This window comes from Meles meles, chromosome 15, assembly GCF_922984935.1.
Source record: "Meles meles chromosome 15, mMelMel3.1 paternal haplotype, whole genome shotgun sequence".
NCBI lineage: Eukaryota > Metazoa > Chordata > Mammalia > Carnivora > Mustelidae > Meles > Meles meles.
The window spans coordinates 67,336,523-67,353,442 of record NC_060080.1 but is presented as its reverse complement, the minus strand read 5'-3'; the positions used below and the strand labels follow the sequence as shown (position 1 = coordinate 67,353,442).

Below are 16,920 nucleotides of genomic sequence, written 5' to 3'. Positions count from 1 at the left end.
TCGTGCAACACCGGGAGGCCCCCCAGTCACCAGCAGGCACTGGACAGCCAGCATGGCCACTTAGGCTGAGGAGGAGGGCCTTGGCAGTTCAAGGGAAAGGACGCCACCAGGCTGTGAGCTCGAAGGTGCCCCAGCAGGCCCACGGTCAGGAAGGACTAGAGGGAGAGAATCAAAGATGGGGTAACTTTCCTTTTGGGGTGGAAGGGACTGCAGCAGAGCAGAACAGTAAGAATGAAGCTCATTCTTCATTCTTACATTTCTAAGGTAAGTGCACAGAGGGGGAGGGGACAGAAGAGCCACATGACCATAGCGAATAACGCAAAATAGGCCTCTCTCCCTCTTATCCCTGGGAGAGGATGCTTGACTCCCGGAAGCCTTCTCCTCTGTCTCCTCTCACACTTCTGCTTGTTCAAATAGCATTCTGGGGGATGAAGTCATTGGCATCTGGCCACGAAATGCAGACAAGGCTGATGTCAACTGCGCTTGTGTGACCCATGCTGGCCTCAACATTGTCACCGGAGATGACTTTGGGCTAGTGAAGCTCTTTGATTTTCCATGCACAGAAAAATTTGTGAGTCTTCTCTGGCGTCGCCCCCCCTGCACTGCCTCTTTCCTTCTGCAGGCTACAGGCGGTGCGGGCCGCACTGAGACAGCCTTCTAGGACCTAGAACAAGAGGAAACTTGTTCTGGCCCTGTAGAGATTTGGTGACCCCTAACTGTTTCACCTCCTTCTGGAGGGGAGGGCCTGGAAGCCTGGGGGCGGGGAGGGGAGGGGAGAATGAAAGGTGTACAAATCGTCCACCTTGGGCAAGAATGGAAGGGAAAGCCAGTCAGCGAAAGGCTGGCTAACAGAGATGTCCAGGCCAAATGGGAATGACAGGAGTGCAGATGATTCTGGGAGGGGGAGATGGGAGTCCTGAAAGTGGTCTGTGGTTGCTGGGAGGGGCGGAGTCTCTCAGCTGTCTCTCTTCACTTTTGCTCACAGGCCAAACATAAGCGTTACTTTGGCCACTCTGCTCACGTGACGAACATCCGTTTCTCTCATGATGACAAGTATGTGGTCAGCACTGGAGGAGATGACTGCAGGTAGGACCCTGACGGACCTGGCTCGGACTCTCCGGGCCTGGCTGGTACTCTGTCTCCCCGTCCCCACATCAGGTGTCCTGGGGGTCAGCTCAGCATCTTCCAGGATCATGGGGAGGGGCTGCCATCCTAATGAAGACAAAGACTTTTCAAGTATGGTCTTTAGTCTCTGATGAGTCCCAACCCCAAACTTGATGGGCCCATGTCCCTAGTGGAGCCACCTGGGGCTTGGTGAGAAGGGGAGGGCACAAGTGTTACTCTGAGCGCTGCTGTGTGGAAGGACAGGGGCTGAGTAGCGGTTGGTGGGGGTGAGGGGCCCAAGATGGCTGCTTTGGGGACGGCGCACGGCATCCTTGCATAGGATCCGTAGGTCTTTTAACTCCTAACTTCAGACTGATCGTCAGAGTTCTTAAGATGATTCATCCACAACCAAGAGAGATTTAAAAATAGTAGCAAGCCTCAGTCACCCTGAGAAACACGGGTGTTCCTTGATTCTACATGACATCAGATGAGAAGTGAAGCCATTAGGCCCAGTGCTAGTTAGCAGCAGGAGCACCTCAGCCAGCTGTTTGGACGGGGCTGCTTTTGACCTTAACTGCTGCTCGGTGTAAGACAGGCCCAGGGTTCCGTGTGAGGCGTGACTGGCTTCCCAGTGATTTGGAAGGACCCCTGCCAGCCTGCTCCGGCGACATCAGCCTCTGCAGCATTTCTAAGTCCCCTTCCTCTTGTCCCTCCAAGGGCATTCCTCATTTGGATTGTGGTTGAGCAGGATGAGGTCGTCCCTACATCTCATTCTCCACCTCTACCGTAGTGGAAGGGCTTTATGGCAACATGAATTTTGGTTTCATTTCAGCCTAAGCAAAACTCTTGATAGGGGGGAAGGGGGATAAAGAAGAAATACCGCAGTCCAGCTATCTGTAGTGGTCTGAGAGGTTGTGGAAGAGGCACCTGTAGAGAACGTCGACCCAGTTCCTATCTGCAAGGGTGGTGCCGAAAGCGGCCCCCAAAGATGCTCTCTGATGGCCTGTGGGAGGGCACGGTCTCCGGCTGGCGGTGCCACCAGCGGCTGGACTGAGTGCCCTTGAGGTCACCCTGCCAGCGGCTCCCTGCAGAGTGGAAACACCCATTGAGAGCCACACCCGCCCGACCAGGAGCAGGCTAGCGCCCAGAGACTAAGTGAACTGGCCACCCCTGTGCAGGGGCGCTGAGGTGCCTGCTGACTGCTCTGAAAGGCTTAGAAGTAACCCATAGAATGCAGGACCCCTGGGCCTTTGTCGCCACGGGAGCATGTTCCGATCCCTGGCTCTCCTGCACACTAGAAAGGGCTCTCCTGCTCAAGTGGACTGATAAAAACTTGTCAGTAAGAACACGAGAGATAGCATCAAGTTGCCAAAAGTCCTTACATTCAGCACGCTCGGGCTGTCAAAAGAGTCAAGCCAAACAAAAAACAATAGGCCATTTTTAAAGAGCAGATCTTTAATTGGTGGCAAGATCCCTGGTTTGTCTTTAGAAATTGAAATCATGATGTCCGGTACATCCCCTGAGCTCGACTCTGGAGCCCTCGGTAAGATTGCTTTTGGTCACTTGACAGGACGATGACGTCCAGCCATGCAAGATGAATGTCTGGTCTGCTTTTTCAGTGTGTTTGTATGGCGGTGTCTGTAAATGCCAGAAACCTCTTTCTTGCTGCTGCTGCTCCCCCCCACCCTGCCCAGCCACCGCGGAGGCACTTCGGGGCCCCTCTGTGCCGCCAGCTGCTGGCCCAGGCCCACCGCGCTGCAGGCCACACGAGCACCACGCGCCAGCAAAGCGGGGTGACCGCTCCATCCTCTGCGAAACTGTGACGCTAAGGTCAGTTCTCACATGGGAGGAGTCCTTGCCTCTGTTCCGGAGACGACGTACTAACCACACCGACAAAAATTTCTGATAATGTAGCCCGCTGACCAAATTCAAAGCCTCAGTTAACCCTAACCAATATGTAGCTTTTAATTTGCACCAAAACTTTTACAAAAGATGTTTTGCTATTGTTTCTATATACTTTAAAAATATTCATTTTTACCAATGAGTTGAGCAAGACAGCTTCAGTTAGACGCACCTGAGCACTAGAACTATCGATAGCCTCAGTTCTCCATTTAGCTTTCAAAACCAAATGAGCCATGTATAAACAAGTTGAGAAACTTAATTTTTTAATGTTTCATTTGCAGAGTTTTATATCCATTAAGTGCCTTTGAAAGTTACCAGTTGTGTGGGCTGCTGTCTCACCTCCCACAATTTTTCTCCTTTCTACATATGGTGCTAAAACTTCAAAACTGAGGAGGGCTACAGGACCCTTAACAGATTCCCGGTCTGTCACCCATGTCATGTGTTTATGTCCCGGCTTCCTAAATGCAAGACATCAGCTACCTGCTTGGGAAAGAGTGGCAGGTGAGCAGCAAAGAAATTAATTCCGGAGGGAGGGGGTAGAAATGGGTTTTCACTGTTTAGTGCCAAACCTACAAGGTCCAAACAGAAGTAAAATAAACAACTACTACAAAGCAGAGCGGGAGGGTGAGGAAACAAATCTCAAGTGGGTCTACCACCCCCACAGTGAGGCCGACTTGACCCCATGGATTTGTTCACGTGAGCTATACAGGTCACGTCCACAGAAAAAGAAAGAAAAAAAAAATCTCTGCTGAACAAATTCCTAAGCCCAAACAATATTTGGTTAAGATTATAAAACAAAATGAGCTATCTTGAGAGTTCCTCAGAGCTAGCTGGAAGACAGAAAATATGACCTGAACAATACTAACCAGAAGACCCCTACCCGGCCTCAGTCACACTTCACACTTGGCTCACCGCTGACCCCAGCAAAGGCGGGCCGCACACTGGTCACTCCGAGCACACATACACGGATTAGTCTTTCCCGTCGGTGAAGCCAAATTCTGGGGCTTGAGCTCCTGGCTATTTGCAGTTACCAGTTTAGAGAAAGGTGAAATGAAGCATTTTCAATTAAATAGACTAACATTTACCCCTGAAGTGCTTCGGCATTCTAAGTGGATTAGATCACTCATGAAGCTATTTTTATATGCCCAGTTATGAATGCCTTACATTAATCCCCGGAGAGGCTGCTGGGTCCCCAGTTTGAGCCCCTGTGCAGTCCTGACTCGTTTTCTGTAACCATGTGACTGGTGATGCTGAGTGATGGCCATGTCCGCCTCTACTGTACCACTGACCTTTCATCATAATCAGCCCTTGCATTGAAATAACCATGTGGAAGAATAAATCGATCAATGAGGATATGTACAACTCTATTTAAAGAGCAATAGTGTCTATGTCAAGAAACTTCGTACATCTTATTTGTAAGCATTTCTATGGTATGATTTTATGTATGTTCATAAATCCTGCACTGTGTTCTACTATATGTTAAAATATTGGTGCATGAATTTATTTTCAATTAGCAAAGTACAAGAAATACATCATTTGAAAACATTTTGGTTATGTGTCCAATAAATGGGATCGTGTAAACACAGCTGGCGCACGCGCGGGCAGGCTTCCTGAGAGCTGTCCCCTCTCCCTGGCTGAAGCCAAGGCTCCTCGGTGTTTCCTCTGAAGCTGCTGCCATTTCACGGAACCAAAATACCCAACGTCCTTTAAGTCTATAAGCTTTATTGATACTTTGCTTTTACAGTTCACAAGGCATTCCACAGATTCAGTACAGCTTAAACCACAAATGTATAAATCTTCATTTTATAATTTTTTGCATAACAAGTTTTGATATTTGCAAACAACGTTTTTGGAAGCATTAGATTCAGTCCGGAGATTCCGAGTTTATCACAAAATGAACTACAGGAAGTCTGTGCGGTGAAGTTTATTATGTGCGTGGCATTGCTTCATGTTGAAAACAGATGGTAGTGCTCCTAGAAATGGATTTTCTGTTTCTAGCTTATGTGCTTTGGAACTATACACATGTAACCGGGGACTCTCTGAAATACCGCGCACTTTGCGGCAGCTGGAGGGGGAGGGTCTAAGCTTTGTGAAACACTATATATAGATATATATATAATCTATATTTACTTATATTGGCAATTAATATAACAGTAAAATTCACAATACACCTGTAACATACCAGGAAGGCAAGCTTTTTCACTCTTGCTTTAGTGGTATGATCTCGTCTAAACATTTCATTTCAGAAAATCTGCATCAATCTACACAGACCATACACAGTGCACAAACTGTGAGAAGGATTATTTTTTTCAGCTCCACTTTCTCTGCGACCCCCTCCCCCCCCCCAAAAAAAAACAACAGCAAGACTACCTGCCACAGAGTGTAAATATACAGCTTCCTCAGATCTTTTTTTATTCACCAGTGCCTCAAATAGGAAAAACAAATATTACGGTTTAATTCCATACATAGCAGCTTACAATACTTAAGATGATGAACACATGGCAGTCAAGACAGGTAATTTTTCCTCAGACACCGCATTGCTAAAAATAAAGATCTGTGAAGCTGCAATGTCAAGGTTTCCTTCTTCTCCCTGACCCTCCCCCATGTAATCAAATGAATATCCCCTTTCAAACCCCTAGTGTTTATGATCTCTGGCTTTTTCATTCAGTTTTGCGTTTCAATCCAGGGATTTTTGCTTGGATTCTACAAGTGAAAAGGTAGGAGAAAAGGTCAGTGGAAATATTTTTAAGTATTTAACAGTGCTGTGCTTCAAGAACTACCTGTACATTATAGTGCTCAGCTTCCACAAGGACTGTCAAACTGTAAGCTGTATTTTTGCCACCCTGCCTCCTGAATTAGACTTAAAAAAGCCTTAAATACAACACCGAGCAAACACAGCAATGATCCGAACGTAGACAAAAATCCTTTGGCAATGCTGTTGCACTTTTTAGTTATGATTAAGATTTGCTACTGACTAGGCCTATAAGATGAATTCTCCAAGTCCAGCACACTTTATTCTTCGTGGAAAAAAAAAAATGAATTCTAAATACTTACTTAGCCATAGCATCTTTAACACTCTTATTTGCAAGTCCTAGATAATGATCTATCTGCGCCTGCAAGAGAGGTGGAAAGGAGTTACTGGAAAATTAACATTGCTAAAGAATCTTATTAACCATTACTATATTCAGCAAATTAAAGGCTTAATAAAGGCTTCAGAACCACCTTTTTCATTTTTATAAGGCGTTGGAAACTGGTACTAATAGATTTGTTTAGGTAATACAGTAGGGCTTGAATTCCGAAATCTACAGTTAAGAAATTACCTGATGCCGTTCATAAATAACAGGAACGCTGAAGAGTGAAATTAGAGCTGAAAAAGAAAATACACGACCTTTAGAACAGAGTGGTATGATTTAGGGAAGAAAAACTGAAAAGCCATCTAACAGGCAGCGTTCCTAATGAATGGTTAAATACCCAAGCTTCTCCTGGAGGCTCCTGCTGGTGGGGAGCCGCACAAGAAGAATGGAGGCACAAACCATTCCTAGCTGAAAATCAAGTCCCACAGACCTTATAAAATACAGGTATCCCATGTTAGTCTAATTTAGGACTGCACCATCAGGTGAGGCCAGCCCCCATCTGGTTTATCACTGTTGCCTGAAGCATTCTTTAGGAATTAAAGTAGCAATTAAATACACAATATCAGTATCAGCAATTTATTTAAACTGTATTTTTTTTTTAATATTTTATTTATTTATTTGAGAGAGACAGTGAGAGAGAGCATGAGTGACGAGAAGGTCAGAGAGAGAAGCAGACTCCCTGTGGAGCTGGGAGTCCGATGTGGGACTCGATCCCGGCGCTCCGGGATCATGACCTGAGCCTAAGGCAGTCGTCCAACCAACTGAGCCACCCAGGCGTCCCTCAGCAATTTATTTAAAGACGTCAAACATCTTCCCTACGATGTAAGCATTTTCTCCACCAAAGTGTCTCTAAGCTCCTGCACACAATCTTCCCTTATTGTGCAGCTTTTTGTTCGAATCGTGTTGTCAACTTACCCAAAATCAGTAGTGTCAGACCATTGAACAAGGCACCAACATAGGTAAATACCCACATCAATGCTGCAAACTGTAGGAAAATAACATTAGCCTGTTAAAAACAATTCACACAAAGCTGAAGCTTTCAAATAGAAGCATCCCGCCTAAATGCCAACCTGCCAGAAGCAAAAATCGTTGCAGACTTGGTAAAGTAATAGGATTATTTCACCTGTAAGTCACCAGTCTCAATTTGAAATTTCAGAATCCTAATTAATATAGATTTGATTCATTTTCTCTTGTTTCCCCTGAGACCAGATATGCCAAAGGTATATCGTACCTCTTCAGCTCTGCTATAGCATTTAGCTTTTAAATGGGAAGCCTGAAAAGGTATGAGAACTCACAATTAAGCCTGATTCTAAAGCACTAACAAGTATTTCAAGATCTACAGGAGATGAACAATTTGGACACTGAAATCTCAGCTGAACAAGCAACAGTGAGGCGGGGAATATTTATGATCAGAGACAAGGGGTTTCAGGTACCAGAAATACCGCCTCTAATATTTTATTAAGGAGCAGAGGCATTGTCTGCACAGTGATAAATGTTTTAACGGTTAACCCCGGAAATGAGGATGCCTCAAAGTTGTATACCTGTTAATAAAACTGACCATTAATATTAGCCACTGCCTTCTGTATTTGTTTAACGAACACCAATATAGTGACCATATTAGTGCCAGGCACTGTTTTAAACGCTTTACAAATATTAACTCACTTATTCCTCTTAACAACTTGGTGAGGCAGGCACTGGGACTACCACAGCAGACCCAGACGGAGAGGTTTAATACCCTGCCCGAGGCCTGCTTTCACTGTCCCCTCCAGGGGCGGGGAACTAACCAAACTCTCCTACTTCGGTAGTCATGGTCTTAAAAATCTATTTTTTAATCATCAAAGAAAGCAGGGAAAGGCTATTCTAAAAAGGGATTTCATTTTAACAAGTCCTTTATTTCCTCTGCGCACCTTTTTCATGAAAGGCTGGACAAGAACATTTCAGAGTTTTCTTCTGGTTGACCTCATACAGTACAGACTCGACCTGTTCGAAGCAGTTCTTGGAAGACTTAACAAAGTCAGTCTGGATTTTATTATTCTTAATCAGTAACTGCCTGGCTTTCTATTATAAGCCTTCATGCGTCTGGCATCAGCTCTGCCCTCATTAGCAGGTAACGACACAGTGGCACCATCTCCACTGCCTAGGCAGCGCACACACCACGGTATCAACGAAAAGGAGCCCGGAGTGGAATAGCGCCTCCATCTCCTAAAGCAGCGATCAGCAAACCTTTCCTATCAAGACAGTCAGGGAATAACCATGTTTGGTTTTACGGGTCACAAATGGTCTCTCACATATCCTTGGAATGTTATCTCTGAAAAATTTTTGAATATTATCCTTCAAAAAATTTAAAAACCATTCTTAGCTCCCAGACTATACCAAGTAGGCCATGAGCCAGGCAGTAGTTTGCAGTCCCCTGAACTAAATAAAGCATCTGTTCCTCCGTATAGTCATTCATTGAACAAAATCCATCTACCGTGAGCCGAGTACCAAGCAGAACTTCAAACTCTACTAGGCACATTTACTGCAGGTCAGGAACACACTTTGGATTCCTCCACCCCAACTGTCAGTTCTACAAATAGCAACTTCTCATTACCCCTACAACTGAAGGTAACTAATGTTCAAGTGACCAAATGTCAAGCACTCCTAACACCTGCCAGCTGAAAATCAAAAATTAAATACTGCCCTGGTCTCAGCAACTGCCATGGTAGAAAGGCTGGACGCATGACTCCAGTTAGCAAGCCTCTTCCTTCTCAGAGTTTTACAGACTCCGATTGCAGAAGCTAATTATAACTTCCGCGCTTCAGCCCATCGGCTAGAGAACGTTTTCATGTTTTCATCCATCACCATCCACAGTCTAAAGAGAAAAGCAACAACCTTCTACATTTTAGAGGAAATTGCTTTAGCAATAAGGATACCTTTGTCATGACGGATTTTAGATACCAACACACACAGGCTCAAAAGAAGCCCTAATTTGGTCCTTAAGTCACCCACAAGGCCGTACTCCAAATTCACAAGGAGAGAATCCCAAGACTTCACATCTAGCCCATCTAGGACCCAAATGTCACTAGACTTGCCTCTTGGGGGACATTCTGCCTAAAAGCCACACTGCCCAAAGGCAAAGAAAGGAACAGAGGAAACACTAAACATGGGACTAGGCAGGTGCTGTAAATGCACGAAGGAGCCTAAGGATTGAGGCAAAGAGAGAGAAGTACTTCTCCCTCTTATGGAAGCACGTACAACCCAGCTCCACAGATTGTTGCCGGGCAAGTATTCCAGGCCAGTGCTGCCAAAATTTCCGATTTTAAGATAGAAACCAGAAATTCACATTTTTACATGTTATCACAGAATTTTTAAATATGCAATCTGGAGAAAATTTAACACTTCAGGGACCCGAAACAAAAATTCTAGGTAATACAGCATGAGAAGAGAAAGGAATGGTAGTTAAGGACGTGCACCTAGCAACTGCACAATTACTAGAACTGTTATGTAATAAAAGCAACATTTTTTTTCTTTTGCAAATACATTAGGTCACTGAATCTCATCACAATGCCATAAGTACTATCGTTATCCCTACGGAAGGGCAAACCAAGACAAAGAACAATTAAGCAAGCTGCCAGAGCAGAGGTCACAGTGATCTCAGGTTCATCTGACTCCAGAATCTATCTGCTCTGCTGCAGGTAAAATCACCTACAGAGAAACCATTATCGGTGGGAATTTCTCACGAATGGGCATGCTATCATACAGAGGCAAAGGATAGGTCCGTAAACACTTTAAAGAAACAAAACAGGCAAGTTGCATTTTGGACCTACAAATTCTACGCTAGTCCACGGCAACTATTTGTGACATTCCAGCCAGTGCAAGAAGGAACACGGAGATCAGAGACCATCTCTCTCTGGGCAGTATCGAGAGGAGGGAAAAGGACCAAAACACAATGAAGGTCTAATAAATACTCCCAAGAGAGCAAGTGCCATGTCTTACCGGCCTTTTGTCTGGGGGATAGGGAATCAAACTTGACTGTGTATCAAACACCTCATTAAAAAGCTCTGCTCAGGGGCACCTGGGTGGCTCAGTGGATTAAGCCGCTGCCTTCGGCTCAGGTCATGATCTCAGGGTCCTGGGATCAAGCCCCGCATCGGGCTCTCTGCTCCACAGGGAGCCTGCTTCCTCCTCTCTCTCTGCCTACTTGTGATCTCTCTCTCTGTCAAATTTAAAAAAAAAAAAAAAAAAAAAAAAAAAAGAACTTTATAAAAAAAAAAAAAAGCTCTGCTCAGCAGGGAGCCTGCTTCCTCCTCTCTCTCTCTGCCTGCCTCTCTGCCTACTTGCGATCTCTGTCAAATAAATAAAATCTTTAAAAAAAAAAAAAAGGCTCTGTAGCTTTTTATTAGATGATGTCTCAACAACTGGGGGCAACATTTGTAAGGAAAATGGAGTCAGGATGCATAACAGAATTTCAGATATTACTCTGGCAATTCTGACATTTTCAAACTTTTCCTGCATTTTTAAACTGAAAAATCTTTGCTCTCTTTTGAAATCTTTAGCCTCATTCATTAGTACTGCTTTGACTGCCTACATTTTCCCTAGCCCATTTCCCTTCTAATTTTTCTGCAAGCTGAAAAAAGCCGAAACTATCAAAATGTGTATGTTAATAACCACATAAGAGCCTAGGGGCTAGATTTTAATGTTCTTCTGGGTCAGCTATTTCTGGAGTTCAGACCTTTTTTTTGATTCGCTTTCAGATTTAAGATTGTATTCTGGAGCATTAGGATTACCTGATGTGCAGGCAACTATCACTAGCAATTTTTTTTTAAACTTTATTTTCTTCTTTAAAGATTTTATTTGAGAGAGAGAGCGTGCAAGCACACAAACACAAGCGGGGGAGCAGCAGAGGGAGAGGGAGAAAACAGGCTTCCCACTGAGTGGGGAGCCTGATGTGGAACTTGATCCCAGGACCCTAAGATCATAACCTGAACCCAAGGCAGACGACGCTTAACTGACTGAGCCACCCAGGCACCCCTCGCTAGCAATTTTCGTATGATTGTAACATGTATTTTCCCTGAAAGTCACAGAACTACAGTCATACAGAATCCAGGCTTTATCACCCAAAGCTGTATTATAGAAAAATAAGAACCTCTATCTAAAACACCTGGTCTTGGTATCTGATAAATAAAATTATTAGATTTTTTTTTTCTTGAGATCTGAGGTTTCAAAAGGCAGGATCCCTCTAATCAAACTTGGAGCCTTATTCAAGCAGCTCCAAAGCTGAGCCCCACAGGGACTGTTAATAGGCCATTCTTTTCCAGTGGAGGTGGTGATGAGTGGGAGGTGGGAGTAGGAGTTGGGGGGAAAAACTATAGCCTGGGCTTTATAGCTTAATGCCACAACTTTTAAGAATAGTCACTCTTCTGGCAGTATCCCCAGAAAAATTAAATCACAATTTTAGGAGAAGGGACCACCCCCCTTCCTTCTCTTTCCCCCCGCATAGTTATCAGGTGGTTCTAGTGTGCAGCCAAGGCAGAGACAGCCAAGACACTGTTTTAAAATAAAGTCTATCAAAGATCCCCTACACAGAAGATCAATCAGAGAAACAGAATTAAACATTAACTAAAGGTTAGTTTTCTGGTACTCATGGGTATCATTTATAACAAGGTTAACAGATAACACTGGGTTAAATAAAGTTATCCTGCCTCTTTCTGATTTCTCAGACTAATAAAGTACACCAGACTCTCCAAGAACAGGCTATATACATGGCTTTTGCAACTTAATTTTACTAGAGGACATTCCTCCTTTCCCTTCCTTTCATTCTCCTCCCCACACCTGATGTTTGGCACTCAGTGGAACAAAACCACTTTAAGAGAACCTTTAAAACAAATCCTGAGGATTGGCTAAAACATTTGGCTGAAGTGAAATTTACAGTAACATCTGAATTAGAAATAGTAATATCTGGAATTAGAAATACTTTGTCAGTGATTTTGCCCATAAAATTTGATGAAAATCAATCCTTTGGGAAATGTATCATTGCTCCATCTGTGGACACGTGAAATCTTTTCCAGGGCTTAGAAGCTTGTAGTTAACTGCAAAGGAGCAAAACAAATGGAACTCTTACACAAGAATTTAAAAGGAGAAATCTGCAAAATATGTCTTATTCATCCAAGTCAACCAATAAAGGAGACATAAGCCAGACACAGTGATAACCACTATAGCACAACAGATCTTTTTCAGCAGGCCTGATGCCTCAGGAACCTTGGAGTATGGTTATTTATTATTTTTTTTAAAATCACATTTGATTATGTGATTTTTTTTTTAAACCACTGTCAAAAAAATAAGTAATGAGCAAGAAAAAGTTTCATATGCTAAGAATAGTGACTCTAAAATTTTCACTTTCTGAGCAAGAAGATTTCAAATAGAAGGAATGGTAACTGTGACCCAGAATCTAGAAACGTAGCTTATACAAATGTGAGAACATCAAATTTATGAAGATTGCAAGTTATAGAGAAACCGCTTTCAAATTTCTGTTTAAATGCTATTATTTTAAATATACCACAGAGCTGGATACCATGTGTATTTTCTACACTTAAAAACTTATGAGACTCCACTGCATTTTCTTGGAATTTAGGGTGGTATCCATTTTCCTAATGATGCATCATATAAAATCAAAGTAATTCCAGCTAGAAGCTGGTTCCTGTAAGTTTTTTAAAATTCAGTGTTATTTAAGAAATTCACCTGGAAACTGGAGATACCAGGTAGCAAACTTTCAACAGATTGAGTCTCTAAATATATGGAAATAAATCAGTCTAATATTAGGGCAAATCAATTTCTTCTTTACACTGAAAAAGTGAAGAAAAAAAAAAGAATGAACTGAAAAAAACCTTTGTTTTCCTTGCTTTAAGGAAAGATAATCTACCACTCTACTGGCTGCGGTGGCTAAAAGGCAGAAAGTAATAGAGTCTGAAGGAAATCATTTTCTTTAAAAACAAAACACTGGGAGACAAACCATAAATGACTCTTAATCTCACAAAACAAACTGGGGGTTGCTGGGGGGAGGTGGGATTGGGAGAGGGGGAGCGGGCTATGGACATTGGGGAGGGGAGGGGAACCATAAGAGACTATGGACTCTGAAAAACAACCTGAGGGTTTTGAAGGGTCAGGGGTGGGAGGTTGGGGGAACAGGTGGTGGGTAATGGGGAGGGCACGTTTTGCATGGAGCACTGGGTGTTGTGCAAAAAGAATGAATACTGTTACGCTGAAAAAATAAATAAAATGGAAAAAAAAAAAACAAAACAAAACACTGAATATACAAAAACTGCGGAGGAATAAGAATGGCAAATGCTTAGGAAACTATAGAAAGGTAATACTAAGTCATTTTTATATAGAGTCAAGAGTGTTAGGATTCTTGTTAGCTTTTTTCAATGAGACATTTTACCCAAGTACCCTGTGTTTCTGCAATACCCTAATTCACTGGAAACAGATGGAATCTATACTACCCACACACAATGACATTAAGATTTAATTTTAATTAAAGGGGTCAATTTTTTATTTGAATTTTAAATTTTACAGGGGGGTCCAAAGGTAAAAAGAAAAAATTTATTGACTTTGGAGGTACCCTAGGTACCCAGGACAGGAAACAAAAAAAAGAAAGAAGAAAAGGTTTAACTAAAGTCTCCCAAGCAACAGAATCACCAGGTTATCAAGGAAGACTCTCTGTGTATATCATCCGAATGTGCAACTGAATTACCAAGGGCTTCATACCATCACCACTACACAGGGAGAAAAAGACATAGCCTGCCTTAAAACACTACTTAAGAAAAGCATTCAAGTAAGTTTTCTTTTCAAAAGTATTGCTAATCCATAAGGACACAAAGTAGTAAAATACAATTCTAATACAAGTCTTTTTTCCCCAATATTAAGAAAAAAGAATCTTTCCAAAAAAATAAGAAAATTTCAAAAAAATAGTGTTTCACGAAGTAAATCCGCCTCATGTACCACATCTGTTACTCAAAAGTCACATATATAAAAGCCACTCAAGGCAAAAATTTATCAAATTCAGTTTTTCTCACTTCTGCTAGTTTTATCATGAATAACATCTGCTTTAAAAATATCCCTGAGCATCTAAGGTAATTTTCAAAACAAATTAAAAATTGAGATTTAAGAGCAAAATGAAATTCATCTTAGAGAAGTAATTCATCCATAAAATTTCCTCCTTTTTTCAAGTATCTGTGCAAAACAGATTTAAAGGGTATTTATTAAGTATTTAATCATGCCTTCTCTAACATTTTCATGCTCCTCAAGCCTTTGCCAAGTATTTCTACATATAACTATGTACACAGAGGACTGTATATAGAGGATGATAAAATCTGAAAGAACAAAGTTTTCTTTTGAAAGACATGTAGAGACTAAAACTGGAAACTAAACTACACTAAAAGCTAGAAAAACTGGAACAAATCATTCCCAGATCAATTTGTTTTATTTTTAAACAGATTTCTTCAAGAACACCTCTTCTCTCAAGAGGAGTATAACAGACATACTGAGCTGCCTTCATTACACTGTGCAAACATGAAATATGACTTCTGCCTTGTATCTGCTGCAATTTTTATTAAGTCTATAAGAATAATGACTCTCTTTATCAAGCTTCATGATGATTTTGTTTGAGGTCTTTCCCAACCCAACAATTTTTACTGCTAAATTCAGAGATGGCCCTTTGTTGCTTGAAGCTCTATCACTATTTACACTGTGTCTTCTCAACCAATTCCCACCCACAAACGCTTCGTCTTAAACTGTACTAGCACCTTCTTGATGATTTTTCACACATGGTCTATCCCAGCTGTCAAGCTATAATATAGCAAATATCACTTCAGTGAATAGGGACCGGGTTCGTCTAGCACCTATATGTACAAGGTTCTATTTCTTTTACTCCAAAGTATTCTTATTTGTTCCCTTTGAAACTAACAAACCAAAACATCCCAAATAACAGAGCTTTGATCATTTATTTACAGACTGACATCAGATAATTTCAAAGCACTACTACAGGATGTCACTAAATGCAAGCAGTCTATACAAAAAAGATAAAGTAAGTAATAAAAGGAAACTAAAACCTTTTCAAGATTTTACTTGTTTGAGAGAGAGAGTGTGTGTGTGCAAGCATGAGGGCAGAGCAGAGGGAGAGGAAGAAGCAGACTCCCCACTAAGCAGGGGAGCCTGACGAGGGGCTCAATCCCAGGCCCTGGGATCATAACCTGAGCCCAAGGCAGATGCTTAACTGACTGAGCTACACAGGGGCCCCCTAAATTATTTTCCATTAATGTTATTGATAAGTAACTGAGAGTCTGGGTTGTAAGCTGAGAGAAGGACACAGCTGAAAATAATATCCATTTATTGGCTTATTAAGGCTAAAATACTTGTTAAAAGCACTGAACATTTAAATGTATTCTGACCAGTTCAGAAACTACTTCACTGAGTCTAAAGGCCCAATCATCATCATATTGCTAGGATATCCCTCGTCTGCATGATAAATTACAAACGAGCACCTAGCTCTTGTGAAAGAAAAACTGAATACTACCATGGTACATTTCTACCCAGGTGTAGACTGGAAATAAGTCTGTCTTATGCAGAGTCACAGGCAATAACACAGAAAACACAAATGTTAAGTTTTATGCAAAGAACTAAAGTCCCAGTGCTTGGAGCTCATCTTAGAAGTTGGTTTAGTATTTGCTTTGAGTCAGTGAGCTTTGGGGAAATTTACTGGCAAGGTGAGACCCTAACAGCTGCTATAGCAAGATTCAAAAACTGAAGAAAGACTTCCAACAATTACCAAGTGAATATTAGTCGAGGGGTTGCAAGTATTGAAGTTTTTCCAGAACAAAGATTCCAAGAAAGAGTCTAAGATATGAAATAGCTTATGTGAGTATACGAATCAAACATAAGCCAAGAAATTAAGTGCCAGACTCTAAAAGGGCAAACAAATAAATCACATCTGGTATCAACTTTATTAGGTAATCTTTATTCTTACAGTGAAAATTCCCTTTAATTTTCTCACTTTTTCTTTTTTGTTGCACTTTTTAAAATTTAGTTTTTAATTTTAATTCCAGTATAGTTAGCATACAGTGTTACATTAGCTTCAGGTGTACAATACAGGTTCAACAATTCTATACGTGACTCAATGCTCATCATGGTAAGTGTATAATCTTCTCACTTCTAATCTTTGTGATCTCCAAAAGTATGAATTTATAACTTATTTTCCTTTAGAAAGGAATAGTACTTTCCTCCATTTTAAATATTTGATGGGATTCTGATTCTGACTTCTAAGTTTACAGTAGCTTGATTTCACTACATCTCTGTCACTTCCTTTCCTATAGAAAAGTAGAATTTTTCACTCCATTCATTTGATATTAAATTCTGGGTATATCAAAAGTGAAAAGCAAATAAACTTACCTTCAGAGAATCAACTAAATCATCAACTAAAAAGAGGCGCCTGAGTTCCTTTATCGTGCAGTTCACATGACCAAGAGCAGAATTACTGTATTTCTGAACCAACTCCTCAGATATGGTGACTTCAGATTCCAAATACGCCCTGGAAAACAAAATACATCCTAACTGTCACTGCTCACAGTGATTGTCCTTGGATGTCTCTCATTCAGCAATTATGTTATCTGTAAAAGAAGTCATTAATATTTTACTATAAAAACCTACTGTTTCCTAATTAGGTACAATGTAAAAATTCACCAATCCATGCATATTTCACTGACATGCACAGGGTCAGCTGATGAACACAGAAAAAAAAACCCTTCGA

At 41.7% G+C, this 16,920-nt stretch overlaps 2 protein-coding genes across 7 annotated transcripts in view; one reads left to right on the top strand and one right to left on the bottom strand.

The window, feature by feature from the left end:
• EML6 (EMAP like 6) overlaps window positions 1–5,494 on the top strand; it is a 291,851-nt gene extending 286,357 nt beyond the window's left edge. For all 4 annotated transcript variants that reach the window (XM_045979779.1, XM_045979778.1, XM_045979777.1 and 1 more), the window contains 3 exons: window positions 418–571; window positions 986–1,086; window positions 2,724–5,494. In XM_045979779.1, coding sequence (XP_045835735.1) covers window positions 418–571; window positions 986–1,086; window positions 2,724–2,748 — 280 coding nt within the window. In that variant the 3' untranslated portion in view covers window positions 2,749–5,494. The remainder of the gene's footprint in view (window positions 1–417; window positions 572–985; window positions 1,087–2,723) is intronic.
• Window positions 4,712–16,920, bottom strand: part of RTN4 (reticulon 4) — a 72,051-nt gene continuing 59,842 nt past the window's right edge. For all 3 annotated transcript variants that reach the window (XM_045979782.1, XM_045979783.1, XM_045979784.1), the window contains 5 exons: window positions 16,563–16,701; window positions 7,056–7,125; window positions 6,327–6,373; window positions 6,061–6,119; window positions 4,712–5,709 (listed from right to left, as the gene is read on the bottom strand). In XM_045979782.1, the coding sequence (XP_045835738.1) occupies window positions 5,667–5,709; window positions 6,061–6,119; window positions 6,327–6,373; window positions 7,056–7,125; window positions 16,563–16,701 (358 nt within the window). In that variant the 3' untranslated portion in view covers window positions 4,712–5,666. The remainder of the gene's footprint in view (window positions 5,710–6,060; window positions 6,120–6,326; window positions 6,374–7,055; window positions 7,126–16,562; window positions 16,702–16,920) is intronic.